The sequence below is a fragment of the Mustela putorius genome, unplaced genomic scaffold (assembly GCF_011764305.1).
Source record: "Mustela putorius furo isolate JIRA1106 unplaced genomic scaffold, ASM1176430v1.1 tig00000196_pilon_pilon_pilon, whole genome shotgun sequence".
NCBI lineage: Eukaryota > Metazoa > Chordata > Mammalia > Carnivora > Mustelidae > Mustela > Mustela putorius.
This window is the reverse complement of record NW_025421310.1, coordinates 14,214,625-14,235,450: the sequence shown is the minus strand read 5'-3', so window position 1 is coordinate 14,235,450 and position 20,826 is coordinate 14,214,625. Positions and strand designations below refer to the sequence as shown.

General features: G+C 52.9%; 2 protein-coding genes across 2 annotated transcripts in view; both read left to right on the top strand.

The window, feature by feature from the left end:
- Positions 1-1,053: 1,053 nt before the first annotated feature.
- Positions 1,054-15,067, top strand: PVR (PVR cell adhesion molecule). Its single transcript, XM_045077187.1, has 8 exons — positions 1,054-1,356; positions 3,932-4,291; positions 7,007-7,309; positions 7,827-7,944; positions 10,184-10,332; positions 11,190-11,318; positions 12,989-13,020; positions 13,537-15,067. Exons 1-8 carry the CDS (start codon positions 1,269-1,271, stop codon positions 13,579-13,581), a joined length of 1,224 nt encoding a protein of 407 aa, XP_044933122.1. The 5' UTR covers positions 1,054-1,268; the 3' UTR covers positions 13,582-15,067.
- CEACAM19 (CEA cell adhesion molecule 19) overlaps positions 13,642-20,826 on the top strand; it is a 27,020-nt gene continuing 19,835 nt past the window's right edge. Inside the window, 1 exon segment of the mRNA XM_045077285.1 lies at positions 13,642-13,753. Coding sequence (XP_044933220.1) covers positions 13,642-13,753 — 112 coding nt within the window.

Here is a 20,826-nt window from a genome sequence, read left to right as displayed (position 1 = left end):
TGATTCAGTGATATCTATAAAAACACTGATACTGGTTGTTACTGGTATAGTACTGGCAATCGAGTGCAAACAGTAATACCAGGAATCGGGCTAAGCAGTTACTTCTTTCAGCCTTCCAAACCCTCCTGTGTAGGTGAGTCCTGTCATCGTGCCCATTTTTCAGATGAGGAAAGCGAGGGAAGCAACTCGCCCAGTATGAGCCCAGGCCTTGTCTGACTCCAAAGTCCAGAGGGTTTAGGCCTGGTGGTTAAGAACTCAGGATCTAGGGGCGCCTGGGTGGCTCAGTGTGTTAAACCACTGCCTTCGGCTCGGGTCATGATCTCAGGGTCCTGGGCTCGAGTCCCGCATCGGGCTCTCTGCTCAGCAGGGAGCCTGCTTCCCTTCCTCTCTCTCTGCCTGCCTCTCTGCCTACTTGTGATCTCTCTCTGTCAAATAAATAAATAAAATCTTAGAAAAAAAAAAAAAAAAGAACTCGGGATCTATCCCAATGGTAGGTTGGAATATCAGCTGTGGCCCTTAGCAGCCTTGACCTTTAAAAAGTGAAGTAAGTCAGTGAGAAAAAGACAAATACCAAATGATTTCATTTAGGTGGAATTTAAGAAACAGAACACGGTGGGGGGGGGTCGGGGGAGACAGGTTCTTCAATACAGAGAAGGAACTGGGGGCTGCCAGAGGGGAGGTGAGTGGCGGGTGATGGGGAAAACAGGTGAGGGGGACTAACAGCACACTTGTCGCCGGAGAGTACCGAGAAATGTACAGAAGTGTTGAATCATAGGGGCGCCTGGGTGGCTCAGTGGGTTAAAGCCTCTGCCTTGGGCTCAGATCATGATCCCAGGGCCGCGCATCGGGCTCTCTGCTCAGCGGGGAGCCTGCTTCTCTCTCTCTCTCTCTGCCTGCTTGTGATCTCTGTCAAAAAAAAAAAAAAAAGTGTTAAATCCTTATACTATACACCTGAAATTAATACAACACTGTGCTTATTACGCCTCCATAAAAAAGAAGAAACCACCCGCTAAATCCTGGGCGGTGTCTCGGTGGCGCAGACGCAGAGGCAGCCCCCCCTTCCCCCGCCCCCGCAGGGCCGGTCTGGAGGTGAAGATCGGGGAACTTCCGCGCGCCTGCTCTCTCCGGCAGGCTGGGGTGCCTCGGGGTCTAGGCTGCAGCTTCCAGTCGGCGGCGGCGGACGAGGGAGAAGGAGCCCAGCAAACCAGGGAGGAGGCTCGTCCCGTCCGGAGCGCGGAGCGGCGACCCGGCTGCGGGAGGAACCCAGTATGGTGCCGCCGCGAGAGCTGCCGCCGTTACTGCTGTCGCTGCTGCCGCTGCTACTGCAGTCGCTACCCGGCGTGCCCACAGAAGCCCGTAAGTGACACTGCCCCCCCCCCACCGCGGCGCGGCGGCCGCGGCTCCCCCGCTACCCCCGCACTGGCAGGGTGGTCGGCCTCCCCCAGGGCTGGAGGAACAGAACGGGGTGGGACCCCAGCCTCCCAGTAAGCGGCCGGAATTCTTTACGGTAGAACCGTCGGTCAGTCTAGGAAAGCTGAGAATGAATGACTCATGCCCGGACACCTCACATCCCGCTCCTGCTCACGGTGGCCAGTCCCCAGAGGCCGGGCCCATTGACCTCATCAGAGAATGCTTGATTGGGGGGGGGGGGTAGAAGAGGGCAGGAGCACATAACCTCTTCCCCCTTCTGACCCCAAATGTATGGCTCTAAGTCATGGCCATTCATTTATCCATGCAGCTGGGCATTTCATCCCACGCACATTCACCAAGTGTCTCACAATGTTCCAGGCCCTGGGGATATAGCTCTGAAGTCAGATGGCCCCAGTTTCAAAAGAGCTTTTGGCATTTAATACCTGTGTGAGCTCAGGAGAGTTTCAGGGAAACTAAAACTGTTTCCCTAAAAAGTGTTGGGGATGGGGGGATGTAGAGTCTACCTACCTTCTAAGACTCTTTCTTGGGTGGATGCCGATCAAAGTTGGATACACTGGGTAAGAACAATAATGACATGGTAATTTAGATGAACAATATTAATTCTGAATGCAGACTTGGGGAAGCCACAGTTGGTCATCTCAGCATTTCCCAAAAGGTGATTCCCAGAACTCTGGGCACTTCTCCAGAAAAAGAGGGGCCCAAGGCTCGAGAACGTCACAGAGAGCCACCAACCCAAACCTCCTAAGGAGATTCCCAATATGAGCCCCACTGTGGCCTCCATTCGGAGAAGGGAAGCAACTTGCCCAACGCACCAGCAAGAAGTAGCAGGTCCAATGAGTGAACCAAAATAGTGGACGGAGCCCCCCTCTACCAGGACAGGAGAGCCTGGTGCCCAGGAGCAAGGGCGCAGGATAGACCTAGGCAAGTGGCTTGACCTTAGGAGATGCACCTGACCTCTCCGTCCAGTGAGGATGAAAATACGAGTGCATATCTCACGGGGTCGTGGAGAGGGTTGGGGGAGGCCACTTGTAAGGAAACAGCTTGGTGTCCCGCACAGAGGAGGCACTTGAGTGTGGTCGTTATGCTTCACCCAACGTCGTCTTCATGGCAACCTTGCCAGGGACGAGACCTGCCATCGGGTGGACGAAAGCCCCAGAGAAGGAGACCCGCGTGCCCAGAGCCACACAGCACATCAGTGGCACAGCCGGCACTCAGACCCGCTTTAGCAGGCTCCCCACTCTCCAATTGCCTGTGTCCAAACCGTGCCCTCCTCCACACAGCACACTCTAGGCACCCGTCTGCTACTTCCCAGCTTCCTCTTCCTGATAACACAATAATTACAATATTCACCTTGGCAGAGTTGTTGGCACATGCTAATCCCTCCGGGTAGATTTCATTGCCTCATCCACCCAGCAACCATGATATGATTATATCATTCTCTAACCACCCCCAGTTTACAGATGACAAAACTGAGATTCAGAGAAGTGACACCACCCACGCACAGTCTCACAGCTGCTGCTGCTGCTAGCAGTCCCAGAATTCAAAGCCCTTACCTCCTTCCCACCTCCTCCATTCTCTTTATTATTACTAGTAAGAATGGACAGCATTGTGTTTATTACTAGCAGTAGGTGCCAAGACATATTGAGGACCTACTATGTGCTGAGGCCTGAGCCTGAAAGATTTTAATATGGAGCCTGGTGGGTTAGAGGTCAGGACTCCTGAGCGCAGTCCGCAGGGTTCAAATCCCCCTTCGGCCGTTTACCTTCTCTGTGACCTGGAGGAAACGATTCTGTGCCTTGGTTTCCCCGTCTATAAAGTGAGGGTGATAGTAGTGTTTGCTTCAAGGAGCTGTTTAAGGGCTAAACCCTGAGAGATGCGTGAAGCACTGAGAACAGCCTATGTGTGGTAACTGTTATTAGTCACACATTACAAACTAGGAAAAAGAATCAGAGAGGTTAGGTAACCTGCCTGAAGCCTCACAGCAGAGATCGGAAGGGATCCAAAATCCTTGGGTTATAATTGCCTCCCTTCTTGTGCCAGGATCCCCTACAAACCTTCTCCCAAATGGGGTCCATGCATAGCAATAATAATAATAATATCATATTTCATGAATTCTAGGACTTAGATATGCTGGGCCTTTTCCCACCCCTCAGTCAGAGTTCCTGTAAATGACAGCGTCACAGTGGCATTGATGACAGTGAGCTGATGGAAACGCCCTGGAGCTAGATAGTGGTGGTAGTTACTTGCACAGCTCAATGCCACGAACTGTGAACTTTAAAATGGTTTAAATGGCAGATTTAAGTTTTCAGCCTCAGTACGGAACACAATTTAAAGCGTCGGTGGGGAAATACGGTAATCACAGGCCCGGGAGGCTGCTCGGACGCAGACAGGGGGCAGCAGACCCAGTTCAGCCCGGGAAGGGGTGAGTGGCCTCCTGGGCGCCCCTCGGCATCCGACCTCTCGGACGCCCGGGTCTGACCCGCCCGCGTTTGCCCCGCAGGGACTGGGACGGTCGGCGTGCTGGCGCCCCGGGAGGTGAGCGGCCTCCTGGGCGACACGGTGGAGCTGTCCTGCAAACTGCCGCCGCTGGAGCAGGAGGTGCACGTGACGCAGGTGACGTGGACGCGGCAGGACGCGGCGGGGAACGAGCTCAACGTGGCGGTCTTCCACCCCATACAGGGCGCCAGCTTCCCCGAGCCCGGCCGGCTGGAATTTGTGGCCGCCACGCCGGGCTTGGAGCTGCGGGACGGGTCGCTGGCCCTGCGGGGGTTGCGCGCCCAAGATGAAGCCAACTACACCTGCCGCTTCGCCACGTTCCCCGAGGGCAGCAGGAGCGCACGCACTTGGCTCCGCGTGCTCGGTGAGGGGGGGGCGGGAGGCGGGGAGGGGCGGGGGGGGGAGGCTGGGGCGGGGGGGGGGGGCTGGGGTGTGGGGCAAGGATGGAGCGCCGAGATTTTGTGGGGACCAAAAGGAGGAGATGGGGCAATGATGGGGAGGTAGAGGTGTAGGCTAGGAAGAGATGTGGGATCCTGGAGAGTAAGGTTAAGCTCTTGCAGACTGAGGGCAGAGCATGGGGGTGGTGGATAAGAAGGGGGGACTAGTAGAGTCCTGGCAGGGGCTGGGAAGCCTGGAGGCCAGGGTTTGCCTCCCAGTTGGCTACCACCAGCTTGGCAAACGCCTTCATCTCAGACTCTCCTTTCCTCACCTGTAAGGTATGGTTAGTGACAAGTGTGCTGTCCTCAGAAAGCTGTCCCTAGGGTCTCGGGAGTTTATCCAACTGAACCTTAGAACGGAGGCCCCTGTGAGCTCCTGATGGATGTCAGTCATTGCTACTCCCTTTGGTGAGGAAGGGAGAGTTGAAATACACAGACAGGAAGGAGGGCCATTCTGACACCCAGAAGAAGAGGCTTTCCCCACCATGGACCCAGATGCCCCCAGGCATTGTCATCGATTCAAGGTTCCTGTTCCCCAGCAGAACATTTCCTCTTTGAAACTGAGGAAGTCCCTAGGCTCTGGGAAGGAGAGATCATCCTGAGGATTAGTAAGAGCTGATAAGTACTTAGAGGATTAGTAATAGAGGATTAGTAAGAGCTGATGCATACTTACAGGGAGTTACCTGTGCTGGGAAGGGATCCAGGCCCTTACAAGATGCCTCCTGCACCGTTAAGTCCTTGCAGCGGTGCCCATAGCGCCCAGCCAAAGGCAGCACTTTCAGCAAATCTGGGACTTCAGGTCTTCGGGTTGAGAGTAACCCAGAACCAGTGAGCATCTGGGGCCAGGGCCAGGGGCCAGGGGCCCAGCTCCCAGCATCTAGCGGCTGCTTGCCAGGCCATGTCCCCCGCTCCCCAGCAAAGTCCCCGCTAACAGGAAACTCAGTACAGCATCCTTGGAATCCAGCCCAGGCTGCCATGAACCTGGGGAGGTCATGGTGATAGGAGACCTTGGTGGGGCTCAGAACGCCAGCATGCTGGTACCTTAGTAACAACTGGGGAATATCAAGCAGCCCATGAAGAAAAAAGTTAATCTACCTCCTTAACTTTGGAGAGCTTCCCTGGGATTGTAGGCCACATTCTGCAGCATCTACTGTGATCCCTTAGGTGAATCAGAGGCAACTGGAAACACAGCTTTTCATGTCTGCAATGAATCCCTCCCCAGCTCCACGCCAAAGTAGATAGACCCAGACCAATCTTCCTCTACTCTATGTTAATCAGAAAGAAAGGTGTCGAGTCGCAGCAGCCCCTAAACCTTGCTTACGTCTTTTATTTTATTTTTGTAAAAGATAATGAGACCCAAAGAAAGGGAAGGGTGAAATTTCATGCTATGCTTTCACATTCATCAGTGAGGCAGGGCTGGGAGGGGGCCTCCCCTCCAGGAAATCAAGTTCTCTGCTGCCTCCTCGCTGGTACCCTGGGAGTGAGGAGTGTTCCAATTGTGGATAAACTTGAAGGGCATTTTGCAAATTATAAAATAATGCATTTTTGAAAAGCACATTTGGCTGTAGTTTTAAGACAGAGTTCAGCTGTGAAATCCATCAGACGTGCCAAGTGAAGCACAAATTGGGAAAAGCAAAATAAATCGAACTTGAGCCCAAGCGATAGAGGGAATTTGCTTGAACAGAAGTGGACAACTGGATTGTCTAGTAGATTATTCCCAGCACCTGTGATTTCCTTTTCTCTTCATTAGCCAGAGATGACTAATTTAAATTTAGAAGCTGATTTCAACTTAAAATTTCCATGAATAAACTATTCATTGCAGATGCCTATTATACTACGTAACCATTGTTTTGGAAATTTTGTGTAAAATTAAAGCTACCAGTATTTTACCAAAAAAAAAAAAAAAGACAAAAACCCACAACCAGTGAGTCAAATTTAAGAGAAATCTCCAGTCCATAGTAACACTACAGTAACAAGTAATAATGAGGAAGGAATGAAGCGGAGCCCCAGGTTTGGGAATTACCAGAATAATGAAGAGATGGTCACACGAGGGGTTTGGAGTGGAAGCCCAGCTCTGTCCTGTAGAACTGTGTGACCTCAAGCCTGTCTTCCCTTCTCAACCTCCACACAAGTGCTCAGCCCTCCCCTCCTCCATGAAGCCCTCCTTCACCACTCCCCCCACATTGAGACACCCTTTCTGGGCGCCCCCGTCCCAGCTTTGCCCATTCTGGGTTGCCACTCTCTGGGGAAGTCTGTCTTCCCATTGGACTGTATACCCGCTAAAAGCAGGGCTGGGGGCTGCCTTGGGCATTGCTGGGTCCCCAACATCGCCCACCCTCCAGCCAGGCACTGTATTCCATTCCCAATAATAATAGCAGCATTTCCTGAGCATGTATTATGCACCAGGTACCATCTTGGGAGCTTTACCTGCATGTTCTCATTGCCTGTGATCCTGTCCTTATCTCCCATTGACAAAGAAACTGAGCGCAGACGTGCCCATAGCCACCCAACAGCCTGGGGATGGAGCTAGGATTTGAACCCAGACCTCCAGTGCACTCACCTAGCCTCCCCCCTCCGCTGGTGTGCTGTTTGCTGAGAGACCGCAGGCGAGGACTGACCGGTCCTTTTTCTCTTGTCCGCAGCCCAGCCGGAGAGCAAGGCCGAGGCTGAGGAGGTCCCGCTCAGCCCACTCGGCCCAGAGCCTGTGCCTGTGGCCCGCTGCGTCTCCAGTGAGGGCCGCCCGCCCGCCGAGCTCTCCTGGTCACACCTGGATGCGAAGACCAATGAGAGCCTGGTGCCAGGACAGCAGCCTGGCACGTACACCGTCACCAGCTTCTTAATCGCAATGCCCTCAAGCCAGACAGATGGCAAGCCTGTCACCTGCAGAGTGGAGCATGAGAGCTTCGAGGAGCCCGTCCTGCTGTCCGTGACTCTCGATGTGCCTTGTGAGTGCACCCAGATGTGAGCAAGGACAAGGACCACTGTTCCGCTGTCTCCACCCCCACCCCCACATTGTCTACTGGGGCCCATGGGGACTTTGAAAATCTTCCCTGTCGATCATATTTGGGGTGGATAAACAGCAGCGGAGGCAGGGTCATCCAGGATTCTTCCCAGCAGTACTTGTCAGAGCCTTGAATGTGCTCCTGTATGTGATCGGTGTCCAAGAGGCCTCTTCTCCCAGGACACCCATGCCATGCCAGGACTTGGCTACCCAGGAAAATGACTAGAGAGAAACAGATCCCCAAAAGCCTTCTCAGCACCCCGCTACCTCCCACCCTGCCGAGGACTTCTGGCCTTCTCTGCTCTGAGGGAATCCATTACCCAAGACTCCTCACGGCCCTCTGTGTCTTGGGCTGTTCCTGAAACCCACTGAAGCCTTTTCTTGTTATGACATGCTCCCACATATCTTTAGGCCCCTCTGAAGGGTCCCTGTCTTTGAGCCTGTGTGTCTGTTTCCCTCAGACCCCCCAGAGGTCTCCATCTCCGGCTTTGATGACAACTGGTACCTCGGCCGCAGGGAGGTTGCTCTGAGCTGTGACGTCCGCAGCAAACCGGATCCCACGGGCTATGACTGGAGCACGTGAGTCCTGGGCCGACCTGAGCCCCTGGGTCCTGGGTCTGAGGGAGTCAGGTCCTGAGTCTGAGGAAGGAGGGGCTGGGGGCAGGACTCCTGGGTCTGAAGGAGGAGAGGGCTGGGGGCCTGGACCCCTGAGTCTCAGGGAGGAGACTGGTACAAGAAAGTGAAAAGAGAGAAGTGGAGTCTAGGCCACAGTAGGATTTCTGTCTCGTATGCACAGTTTATGAGGCGGTTTAGGGCAGGTTCACCATTATACCTGCTCTTTTCGGCTGTCTGCTGTGTGCCAGTGGTCACATGTGACCACTCTGACCCACAGTGTGACCCATGTGACCCCCACACCCCAGGCACAGGCAGCACCGTCACCGTTCCCCAGGTTAAAGATGAGTCGGGCCCCAGTAGGTGCCGTCACCTGCCTGGGTCCCAGGGCCACAAGGGTGCAGAAGTGGCTCCACACTGATCCTCCTAACATCTGGGTTTGGCCACCTCCGCGGTCGCCTCATGTAACCCACCCAGTCACTTCTGGTGGAGTGGGTGCCATCCCCACTGTCTCGATGAGGAAACGCAGAGCACTCCGATTCCCTCAAGTTCGGACCAAGACTAGGATGCAGAGCAGGGAAAGAAAAAGACAAAGGGATCGATTGTTTTACAAGCTCCTTATTGGGCCCTTGTTCTTATTCTAAATAACTTACGGCCATTGTAGAAACTTCAGACAATCCGGTTATGAGAAAAAGAAGATCTGTAGGCAAGTGTCCAGAAATATACACCACTACCCTTTGTTACACAGCCCTCCTGCCTTTTGTTCTCGACCTTTCTCAGCAAAAACTGTGCCACGGGCACCTTTTTGAAACTTTCCCTCTGTCTCATCGCCTTCCCGCGTGACCCCATGTAGATCCCCCAGCGTTTCATCAGGCCAATCTGTAGACGTTCAGAAAAGACGTATGACTTTCCCAACAAGCACTCAGGAACCCACCCGGTGCATTCTCCTGCTTTGCCCAATCACGTCCATCAGTCTGTCCCCTCTCCCCATCCATCCGTCTTCTACCTGTTAGGCATGTCAGAGCCCCCACAGCGCCCTTTTCAGTGCTGCTGGGACCCCGTTCCATCCAATGCACATGCCATCAATTATTTAACCAACCCTGGACGGGGCTCACATCCCAGCTTGCAACCCTGCAGATGCCACGGGAGTGCCCATCCCCCACCAGCCCACCTCTGTGGATAGCCACTGCTACGTCTCTACGGTCAGTCAAGGGAATCATGGTCAAAGGTTTTGCAGTGGTGAAGGCAGACGCCTCCTGCTTCAAAGCACCGTGATCCAGGCCCGTGAGCCATGGGGCTGGGTTTCCGTCCAATCTATGCCGGATGCCCAGAAACCCATGCTTGCGTCTTCTCTGTCCACTAAACTGAAGCGTGTTGATTGCTTGCTCCGTGCCAGACCATAGGGGCCAGTGTGTCTTGGTAAATGAAACAGGCCAAATCCTCTCGCCTCCTGGTGCTTCCAGTCTAGTAGGGGAGGAAAACAATAGACAAAATAATGCTGTGAAGTTGGTAGTGCGTCAGATGGGGATAAAGCCTGAGTTAGAGATAAAGCAGAGGTGGGGGGGGCGTTGCACTTGAAATCAAGGTGGGGGCAAGAAAGGTGCTGCTAGGGCGCCGTCTGGACCGCCGACTGGAGGAAAGGAAGATGAGCTGCGCACACCCAGAAGAGCGTCCCAGGCAGAGGGAACAGCGTGCAAAGACCCTGAGGTGGGGGTATTCAAAGACCACAAGGAGGCCACCGTGGACATAGAGCAGAGGGGAGAGTCACAGACAGTGTGGTCGGTGGTATCTGCAGTCAGCCTGTGGGGTCTGTGGCTGTGTGGACACTTTGGGTTTATGCTGAGTGAGGTGGGAGCCACAGGAGGGCTCTGAACAGTAAGGGAGGGGAACAAGTTCGTTCTAACCAGATCTCTCCAGCTGCTGCATGTGGGCATGGAGTGGAGGCAGGGAGTCCTGGGAGAAGGTGGCCGCGGCAGCCCAGGAGCAGGGAGTTCAGCCTGGGGTGGTGGCCGGGGAGGCCTGTGGCGTGGTCAGAGTCTGGCGAGGTGTTTCAGATGGGGCGGAAGGCACCTGCTGCTAGGAGGGATGCGGGTATGAGAGGAAGAGTCGGGAGATTCCAGGGTTGCTCTCAACTGAGATCAGAGACGTCATGAATATGCAGTGAGAGCTCACACCTGCCGCTTCCTCCCGCCTCGGTCTCTCCCAGGACCAACGGGACCCTGCCGCCCTCTGCTGTGGCCCAGGGCTCACAGCTCCTGATCCAGACCGTGGATGAGTCCATCAACACGACTTTCATCTGCCAAGTCACCAATGCCCTAGGGACTGGCCAGGCAGAACTGCCCATCCTGGTCAGAGGTGAGGAGCCCCTTGGATGGCAAGAATAGAGGGACCAAAGGAGGAGGTCACAGCAGGCTCCTCTCTGACGGAGGAGCTTGGAGGTGGTTCCTGGTTAAGGGAATCGTCAGATGCAAGAAAGCTTTCTGATTCCCATCCTTCCCCTAACACCCCTCATGAAAGGACCAAGGGAGTCAGCTTTAGTCTCATTAACTTACCATCTGTACCACTGGAACCACTGTGCAGCCTCCCGGATACACCCCATCTGCAAACCCAGGCTTGGGTAGCTGTGTGAGGCTTGTCCCCAGGACTCAGAAAGGCCTTTCCAAGCATGTGACGCAGGAGTCTCTATCAGTTGCAAGTGATAGAAGCACAACTCTAAATAGCCTAAGCAAAAATGGGACTTTACTGAAAATGCACCTTCAGGTATGGTTGGATCCAGATGCTCCAACTGTAAAACCCAGGAACTTTCCTTTACATCTCTTGTCTCTGCTTTTCTCTGTGTTCTCAGGGACATGAGATGTTCCTCAGCAGCTACAGCCGCCTGTCTCCCCTGTCTAGTAGTCCCAGTTGAAAGAATACACCACTTTCAGTAGCTCTAGCCAAAGTCCCAGGGTTGACTGTCGTTGGCTTAGCTGGGGTCCCAGCAGCCCGGTGAATCTATCCCAACAGCCAAGGAGAATGGAATGCTCTGATCAGCCAGGCCTGGGTCAAAGTCCTGTCCTAGGAACCGGGGGGGGGGGGAGTCAAGTCCACCTGAGACATGACCGGGAGAGGCCAGGCGGTAGCTTCCCTAAAGGACGAGGAATCATGTTTTAGGGGCACATGAAGACCCCAGGAGCCCCTGAACTTAACCCTGCTTACTTCTTCTCTTCCAGAAGGACCTCCCAACCAGGCGCCACAACAAGGCTTGTCCCCTCTGGGCATCGCTTTGCTGACAGTGGGAGTCCTAGTCGTTCTGGCCCTGCTGGCCTTCCTGATTCGTCTCTGCCTGTCCAGACGCTCCCGTGAGTCCCTCCTCTTTGGCATATCTCCTGCCTGTCAGCTTAGAATGAGCATCCCCACAGCTGCCATGCTTGGCCACCTACTATGATCTAGACTCATCCCTGAGTACGGCAGCCTCAGACTGAACCCTCAGTACCATGAGTTTCCCGTATTTAACACAGGAGGACATTAAGTTTTGGAAAATCCTGCTCACTGGATCATTGATTCCTTTTTGCAAACCTCTGGGGAGGAGGAGCCGTAGCTGGCACCCTGATCCCAGCTCTTAAGGGCCTGATCCTCTTGACTAAAGGGCTCCGCATAGGCTGTTCCCCTGCCTACAACACCCTTCCCACGGCTCTTTCGGGTAAAGTCCTTTGGCTTCATCAGTAGAGCTGAAGAAGAGCTGTTTTGCTGAGCACTTTCCGAGTGCTGAGCACTGAGCCCCACTCTATGGATGAGGAAATGTTTGCTTGCAGAGAGGAGGTCTGCCAACGGGCTCGCAGCCCGGAAGTCAGGAGGAGAGGGCATTTCTGCTGACAACAAAGCTTCTTCCCTCAACCCCTAAACAAAACTGCCTCCTCACATCCCAGCTGAAGGCCTCCTCCTCCAGAAAGCCTTCCCTGATCTCCCAGAGTGAGCCAAACACCTGCTCTGGACCTCCCCCCGCCAGCCCCCACCCAAGGCCTTGCCCCCTCGGGAACGCGCCACTGTGTGGGGACTCATCTATCTCTACAGCGAACTATGATCCCCAGGAGGGCAGAGCTAGAACTGTCATGGCCACAGCTGTGTCCCCAGCCCTGCCTGCCCCTGCGCCAGGCACACAAGAGGCACTTGAGGAAGGGTTTGCCAAGCATGGCATCTCCGGAGCCAGACTGCCTGTGTCTGCGCCCTCAGTCTACTGCTTTTTTTTTTTTAGTATTTTATTTATTTGACAGAGAGAAATCACAACTAGGCAGAGAGACAGGAGGAAGCAGGCTCCCTGCGGATCATGACCTGAGCTGAAGGCAGAGACCCTAACCCACTGAGCCACCAGGCGTCCCCAGTCTACTGCTTTATTCTTTGTGTCATCAAGGGCCAATGACCTACTCTCTGGGATTCAGTTTCCTCCTCCATGGGAGTAACCACCCCTGATCATACGGGTGAAGCACTCAGGGCAGCATTTTGGCATATCGTAAGCAACACGCCGGGTGCATGCAGGCTCTGAGTCCGGTTGTTGCCAGTATCAGCAGTTAATCCAAGCTCCATGAGAGTAGGGATTGGGGCTGTTTTGCTCACGGCTGTATCTCTGGCACCTAGAAGGCCCCTGGCGCAAAGTAGACATTTCTTATTTGCTGAATAAATCCCTGTGTGATGGTTGAGGAAACTGAGGCACAAAGCGTCAATTGGCTTAGGTCACACAACTCCTAAAGGGCAGAACTAGAATGTGAAACCTTCTCTCAGGTTCCAGAACTCATGGCAAATAAATATTTATTTATGCTTAATAACTGCTGGGTTATTATTAATAGCTGGATAGCTGGGTGGGGCACATACCCCAGTCCTGTTTTACGCCTAACCACTGCGGGGAGTGGCTTCCCCATGTCAGCAGCAGAGCTGGGGCTGAGAATGCAAGGGGCTCCACCACCCACATGCGTCCTCTTGCCATGCTGTCCAGGACTGTCATTCATTCCTGAAACTTCTCCTTCTCTTTCCCTAGGTCGGGACCAACACCGCTCCTCGGCGAATGGCGTGAGTGTGGTGGTGGGGCTGAGGAGGGTGTGGGGCTCTGCATGAACCACAGACTAATCGCGTGGACATTCCTAAGGAGGGGACAGGCATCTCTGGGGACCTGTAGCATTTAACCAAACGCCAACATGGTGTCAGGAGCCAGGTCCTGGATTTTCTCTCCAGATGCCTCCAGCCGTGGTTCCCAATCCCTCCTGCCGGGCAGACTCCCCTGAAAAGTTTGCTTAAAATGCAGGTTCCCGGGCCCTGCCCCCTGAGCATCTGGTCTGGTGGGTGTGCTGGGGCCTGAGGATCTGCATTTCCGTAGGTGCCCCTTCCCTCCCCACTCATGACCACACCTTAAGAACTGCCACCCCCGTCACTTCATGGCCTTTTGGCTAAGCTCAACTGAGGAAGCACTGCCCTGAGTTCCAGGGAGAGGGGAGGGAACAGGCCCACGGCTCTTTGCACACTGGGCTCCAGAGGGCAGATTCTGTTTGGAAGGGCCCTGAGGCTAACGTTTTAATATCTGCCTTCTAGCATGTCTCCTATGCGGTTGTAGACGTCAGTGTAGGATCCACCTAAAGTGAACACAAAGTGACAGCATCAGGACTGCTGGAGAGAGAGACTGGGCCCGGCGAAGGCATGGACCTTGCAGCTGGACCCTGGCCCCAGGGGATGAGGCTCCTTCTAAAGAGACGGGCCACCCTTCTCATGCCAGACCTCAAGAATGTCCCGTCCGCCCTGCACTGCAGTGGTAGGTGCAAGTTCAAGTGCCCCCACGACCCCTCTCAGGTGCCGTCATTCACTGGAAGGAATCACAGCACTCAGGAAAGCCGGTGCACTTACGGTTACAGTTTATTACAATGAAGGGATGAGGTTAGCAGTCACGTGAGAAGCCGCATGGGGCACTATCCGGGAGAGACCCTACACCAGCTCTCAGTTGCGCGGACGGCACTGAATTCTCCCAGCGATGATGTGTGACAATACACAGAGTCTCACCAACCAAAGACGCTCACCTGAGCCTCGTTTTCCAGGGTTTTTATCCGGGGTACATCATTGCAGATGTGGCTGACCAGCCATGGGGCTGACCTTAGTCTCCAGCACCTCCGCAGGTCAGGGCCCCGCTATGAATCACACTGTTAGCTTAGACTCTCTGGTGCTGCCCACAGCCCCAGGCAGAATAAGACTCCCATCCGCCAAAACACTCCGAGGGCTTAGGGCCCTGGAGCCAGGGGCAAAGGGCCAATCTCTCTTTGGGCAAGATTAACCCTTTCCTGCTTCGTGGAGCCACACAGACTATTCCAACTGCCAGATAATTTTTATAAGAATTTGACCTCTGGCCTTGAGCTTCTAAATCTCTGTATTCATGGCATCCCTTGGTTACAAGAAAGAGCTGCCAACCTTCGTCCAGAAGAGAACCCAAGTCTGGAGTTCGGCTGCTTAGCGCTGTTCGAGGATCAGGAACAATGGCAGACATGAACTTGAAGGATAAGAGATCCTAGCACCTTCTGCCAAGACTCAGGCCATGGGAGATCATCTGTAGCCAGCATGCTGGGCTGGACAGGAACCCAGGGAACATGAGCTAGTCATCCACCAAGGAAAGCAAAGTGTGAAAAACAAGAAGGAAGAGGTCCTGGGGGGGCAGAAGCTACAGCTGTTCAAGACACAAGACAGCCCTCAGACCAGGAAGGATACAGCCCAAGGTCCCGGAGGCAACAGATGCAACAGGCCTGTTTCCTATTTTATAACAGATGCTGATCTCAGGAGCAGGATCCAGAATTCCTCTTACAGTGAGACCTGTCTGTTGGGGAAGTACTTGGCAGGATGTAAGGCCGTGGGCCAGGGTACTAAACCGGAGAGTGAGGCATGAGCTTCTGTGCAAGAGAAAACAAGTTCTTAGGGTCTTCTCTGGATGGAGAGGAGAGTGTGAATAGAGAAGAATGGGCGGAGTGAGGGGCAAGGGCGTGGCAAGGCCCATAGGGCTCCACAGTGTCAGGGAGACGTTGCTGCTACATAAACCCCTGTCCATCCCCAGCCCCAATATTAAAGTTAATTTATTACATCTGGAGTGGCTGTGTGCAAGGGAGGTCTTTTTGTAGGAATTGGGGAGGGGCTGCATTTTGTGTGGACTTTCAGCATGTGGGACAGAACCAGAGGTGTGGGAGCAAGATCCTGAATCAAGGAAGTGTCTGGGTGACTCAGTCGGTTAAGCATCTGACTGGATCTCTGCTCAGGTCTTGATCTCAGGATCATGAGTTCAAGCCCCATGCTGGGCTCCACGGTGGGCATGAAGTCCACTTAGAAAAAGGCAAAAAAAAAAAAAAAAAAAAAACACTACAGGGACATGAGCCCCCAGGATTCTCAGACACCCTGGGGGAAGTTCTTATTTATCTCTCTCTCTCTTTAATATTTTTAACTAGGTCCTATGTAAACATCCCAAATCAAAAGTTATAAAAAGGGGCACCTGGGTGGCTCAGTGGGTTAAGCCGCTGCCTTCGGCTCAGGTCATGATCTCGGGGTCCTGGGATCAAGTCCCACATCAGGCTCTCTGCTCAGCGGGGAGCCTGCTTCCCTCTCTCTCTCTCTCTCTGCCTGCCTCTCCATCTACTTGTGATTTCTCTCTGTCAAATAAATAAATAAAATCTTTAAAAAAAAAAGTTATAAAAAGCAAGGGGGTGTCTACTTTGAGTTAATTTGCACATTGAGAATAAGGTCCAACTTCACGCTTTTGCTTACAGATATCCAGTTTTGCACAACCTTGTGACTGAGATTAACACCACAAAACTATACACTTAAAAATGCCAAAAATGGTCAATTTTGTCATCTCTATTTTCCCACGATTTTTAAAAGTTGATAATGTAATATACCAAAAACCACCGAATAGTACATCTTATTTTTTTAAGAATTTATTTATTGGGCGCCTGGGTGGCTCAGTGGGTTAAGCCTCTGCCTTCGGCTCAGGTCATGATCTCAGGGTCCTGGGATCGAGTCCTGCATCGGGCTCTCTGCTCGGCGGGGAGCCTGCTTCCTCCTCTCTCTCTCTCTCCACCTGCCTCTCTGCCTATTTGTGATCTCTCTCTCTGTCAAATAAATAAATAAGATCTTTAAAAAAAAAAAGAATTTATTTATTTATTTGATGGAGAGCACAAGCGGGGAAAGCGGCAGAGGAAGAGGGGGAAGCAAGCTGGGGGCTCAATCCCAGGACCCTGAGATCATGACCCCAGCCGAAGGCAGAGGCTTTAACTGACTGAGCCACCCAGGCGCCCTCTGAATAGTACATTTTAGATGGGGGAACTGTATCACCACAAGCATAGTGGCTTCAAACACAAAATTCTCTTACAGCTCTGGAATCGGAAGTCCAGAGTCTCCTGGGGCTAGGATCAAGGTGTCAGCTGGGACTGGTTCCTCTGGAGGCCCCAGGGGAGAACCCATTTCCTGCCTTTCCGGCTTCTAGAGGTGCGGCCAGCACTACTTGGCATACAGCCCATCACGTGGCCTTTTCTCCTCCTGCTCCCGCCTCCCGCCTCCCTCCTCCCTCCTGTGGCCTTCTCACCTCCCTCTTCCCTTTAAAGATCCGTGCGATTACACCGGGCCCCCTGGGGTCATCTAGAATCTAAGTTCCCCATCTCAAGGTCCTCGACTTAATCACACCTGCAAAGTCCTTTCGCCATATAAGAGAACATATCTTATCTACCACTCCCACTAGAACAACCATGGCATTGCTTGTCGGGTAAGGTTATTAATGCACAGAGAACAAATAGGTATTGTTTTTTTCCATAGTAGGTAGTGTCTTAGACACACCATTCTGTACCTTACTTGTATTAGTAGGGTTTCTGGAAATTCTGATGGAATGTCTTCAGTTTTTTTTTACAAAAAGCCACATAGTGGGGCACCTGGGTGGCTCAGTCAGTTAAGCGTCTGCCTTCAGCTCAGGTCATGATCCCGGAGTCCTGCAATGGAGCCCCATGTCAGACTCCCTGCTCAGAGACGAGTCTGCTTCTCCCTCTCCCTCTGCCCCTCCCCCACCACTTGTGTGCTCTCTCCCTCTCTCCCAAATAAAATCCTTTTTTTTTTAAGCCCCATAGTTGGACGCCTGGGTGGGTCAGTTGGTTAAGTGTCGGCCTTCAGCTCAGGTCACAATCCTGGGGTCCTGGGATCGAGTCCCACATGGGGCTCCTTGCTCAGCAGGGAGCCTAGTTCTCCCTTTCCTGTTCCCCCTGCTTGTGAGTGTGTGCTCTCTCTCTCTGTGTCATATAAATAAAATATTTTTTTAATGTAAACCACATAGTACCCCACAGGAGGATATCTGGAACTTTTTTCAACCAAGACCTTACTGGACAGATGTTTGTAGTATTTCTGCCCCTTTACCATTACAGTGATGTGGTGGGTGGCCTTGTGCCCTGTCACCCCCCACCCCCAGCTCTTGTTGACACCTGAGTGTAGGACACACTCCTGGAGGTGAAATTCCTAGTCAGAGAGTATGTGCCCCTATTGCTGCGATAGATACTGACAAACGGTCCTCCACAGAAGTCTCTGTTCCCTGCAGTGATGGACGCAACTGCTTGTGTCGATGGGGGAAGCATCTGTGGGTTCCACAAAAGCCAGGAGTCGAGAGTGGACCCTGTATTTCGGTGTAGGAATTGTATAAACTCCACATACGACTGAGAGAACCATGATCATCCATTCTGGACAAGGAAGGGGAGGGGGTCTGATGGACTAAAACAGCCCCCAGCCCTCCCTCTGCGCTGCTCAGACTCTGAGGAAGGGGAGTTCCAGGCCGACACTATCTTGCCTTGAGGGGAGCTTCAAGATTCTGGAAACCTCTGGGCAGCAGACGGATCGGTCTCCTGAAATCTGAGTGAAAAACAAGGTGACCCCACATTTCCACTTCCAGGCGGGTACCCAGAAACACTGACACTAGGTCATCAGATAAATACCCGCACATGAGTGTTCACAGCAGCACTATTCCCAACAGCAACGGGCCGAGATGCCCCAAACGCCCATCAATGGATGGGAAACCAAATGTGATCTGTCCACACAGTGGAATGTTTATCGGCGAGAAAAGGAGGGAAGCACTCACATGCGCTACAACAGGAATGAACCCCAAAAGACTGAAAGAAGCCAGACACGAAAGGCTATAGGGTGTAGGAGTCCAACTGTAGGAAATGAGTGGGCAAATCCATGGAGACAGAAGAGAGATCAGCAGTTGCCAGGGCCTGGGGAAAGGAGGTGACAGGGAGTGACCGCTTAATGAGATTAGTCAGCTCTAGACACAGCAGCGACAAGTGGGACTTTTAACCAAGGTGCAGGCGGGAGGGCAGCGGGTGGGACTTTACTAAGAGGTAACATTAGGGGTCAGGGGGATCCTGGCTAACCTGACCTGACAAGATTCTTGTCAGGGGGGTGAGGAACCTGATCCCACGTGGAGAGCAAGCAGCTATCAAGGGTGGGGGAGGGGGGTTTCTGTTTAAACAGACTTAGGAGGCTACTTGCCAAAACTGGACAAAAAAGATATGAACACGGAAGTCCAAAACTCCGGTCTCATAGGAAGAGTGCAGGAAGCATAGGTAGAGTCCCGTTATGAGAGAATCTCCATCAGTGAGAACACTTCAGGCGCCAAGAGCAGAGAACAACTTCTCTGGCCACCACCCTCTCTCACCACCACTCCCCAGGCTGGGATTAAAAACAAGGAACTGGATTGTCTGTTTCTACTGCAGGCACCACCTGTGGAATTCAGCGGGGCTACTCTGCTATTTGTTCCATTTTCCACCACATATTCGTCCCCAGGCTGGTGCCAAGATGGCTGCAGCATTCAGGCCATCGCAACCAGACCCAGACCCAGAAAAACAGGCCACCTTGTCCTGGGTGAACTTAACAAGCGGCCTTCTCTCCACGGTCATTGGCCAGCATCGCCCACAGCTCAGCCAATCCCTAGCCAAAAGAAGAGGACTACCTGGGAGGCTTGGGCCAATCAGGACCTGTTCTCTGGGGCTGTGGTAAAGCCAGGGCTGTCCTCTGGGGCTGCAGAACAGATGACAGAAGTCTGGGCCTCTGGTATCTATTAGCAGGGACTCTCTCTGGGTAGTTGGAAGGTGGGTGAATTTTACTCTCTACTTTTTGAGATCATCCTGTCTAAATTTCCTATATTACACCTTGACTTTTCTTTTAATGATGCAAACGGAACCAAAGTCATTATCTGAGGTAGAGACAAACAGAAAGGGAGAGAAGTGGGGCAATGTCATTTATATCAGGTTTGAAAAACTGCAGAGCCAATGCCATAGATTATATGGGGAGGCATCTGGATGTGATCATAGTATGAAAACACAGGAGAGGGGTGCCTGGGTGGCTCAGTAGGTTAAGCCTCTGCCTTCAGCTCAGGTCATGATCCCAGGGTCCTGGGATTGAGCCCCACATTGGGATCTCTCCTCAGCAGGGAGCCTGCTTCACTCCCCCCATCTGCCTGCCTCTCTGTCTACTTGTGATCTCTCTCTCTCTCTGTCAAATAAATAAATAAAATCTTTAAAGAGAGAGAGAGAAGCCTCAGCACCTCGAAAATGCAGGATAACTGGCTTTGCTTTATAGGCTGCCTAGCCCTGCTTACAGAGCCTTTGCTCCAGGTGGTTAGTGGTGATAATGTATCAAGAGTCCCTCTGACTCCTAAAGTCCCCTTTCTGCCCAGCCAAATTCCTACCAGAATGAGGCTGGTTTGTGCAATTTTGTTGCAGCCCAGACTTGGAGCTATCTCCCCTAGGTGGCTCCACTTGGAGACAATGGCTGGGTTTGCAACAATCTCTCTCTCCAGCAGATGGACAGAGAAACTTACAAATCTGCAGCCAGAAGGACCTGGGGAAAATCCCTGTGAACACGGCAGTAAACATCGTACAAAACCTTTCAGGCATTAGGGACCTTTCAGGAGTTGGGGGATCGGTAATTCCTCCAGAAAAAATGCGCTTCCCTTGAACAGGGTTACAGAGGGGCAGGGAGAATTCAGGAGGTAGCTCAAGTCCAAAGACAAGGTCAACACCACCACCATGAGACAGCTGTTGCCTGCTTGCCAAGCCTCCTGCATGAGCATCTCCTTACCCCTCCCAGCAGCCCTGTGAGGTGGCGATGCTTGTCCCCATTCTCCAGAGGAGGAAGCCAAGCTCAGACAGGTGACGTCATTTGCTACCAAGTCCAGATTTCTCTCTCACTCCAACCTGGGGACCCTGGTAGATGCCACCACCTCTGGCAATCTGGTGACATACACAGGCAACCTGCTATCCCAACCTAGTGCTCTTCCCACAGAACCCGAAACATTGCCCGGCGCTGCCGCCTTCAGATCCATAGACAAGCACTGTCCAACAGAAATTTCCATGATGGTGATGAAAATGCTCTGTAGCTGCGCTATCAAATGTGATAGCCACTGGTCCCGTGGGATAACTGATCACTTGAAAGTGACTAGGCCGAGAAACTGATTTTGAAGGCAGTGAATTTTAGTTGATTTAAGGGTCTATTTCAGTCACCTGAGGTGTATCAGCACAACCCTGGACCCTCCATCACCTAGACCCTGTCCCAAGAGAGCTCAAAATTCCAATCGATCCCTCCTTCTTCTCCAACCTCACCCCCTCCTGCTCAGCCCGTTCAGTTAGGATTTTCAGCCTCCACACCTTGCATGTGCTATTTATGATGCCTGGTAAACCTCACACCCCTCCCGCACCCTACCATCTGTCTCATAGCCACTCCTACTCCAGGTCTCTGTTCAGATGTCTCCTCCTCCAGGAAGCCCTCCCTGCCCCTCAGGCTGAGTGAAGCACCCTTTTGGGCTCTTCCGGCCCCCTGGGCTCT

What these genes read in the sequence shown, in the direction of transcription:
- PVR (XM_045077187.1), top strand. Translation starts at nt 1,269, where the DNA reads ATGGTGCCGCCGCGAGAGCTGCCGCCGTTACTGCTGTCGCTGCTGCCG. An exon ending in CGGCGTGCCCACAGAAGCCC is followed by an intron (nt 1,357 to 3,931) that starts GTAAGTGACACT and finishes TTTGCCCCGCAG; the next exon opens with GGACTGGGACGGTCGGCGTG. An exon ending in CACTTGGCTCCGCGTGCTCG is followed by an intron (nt 4,292 to 7,006) that starts GTGAGGGGGGGG and finishes TCTTGTCCGCAG; the next exon opens with CCCAGCCGGAGAGCAAGGCC.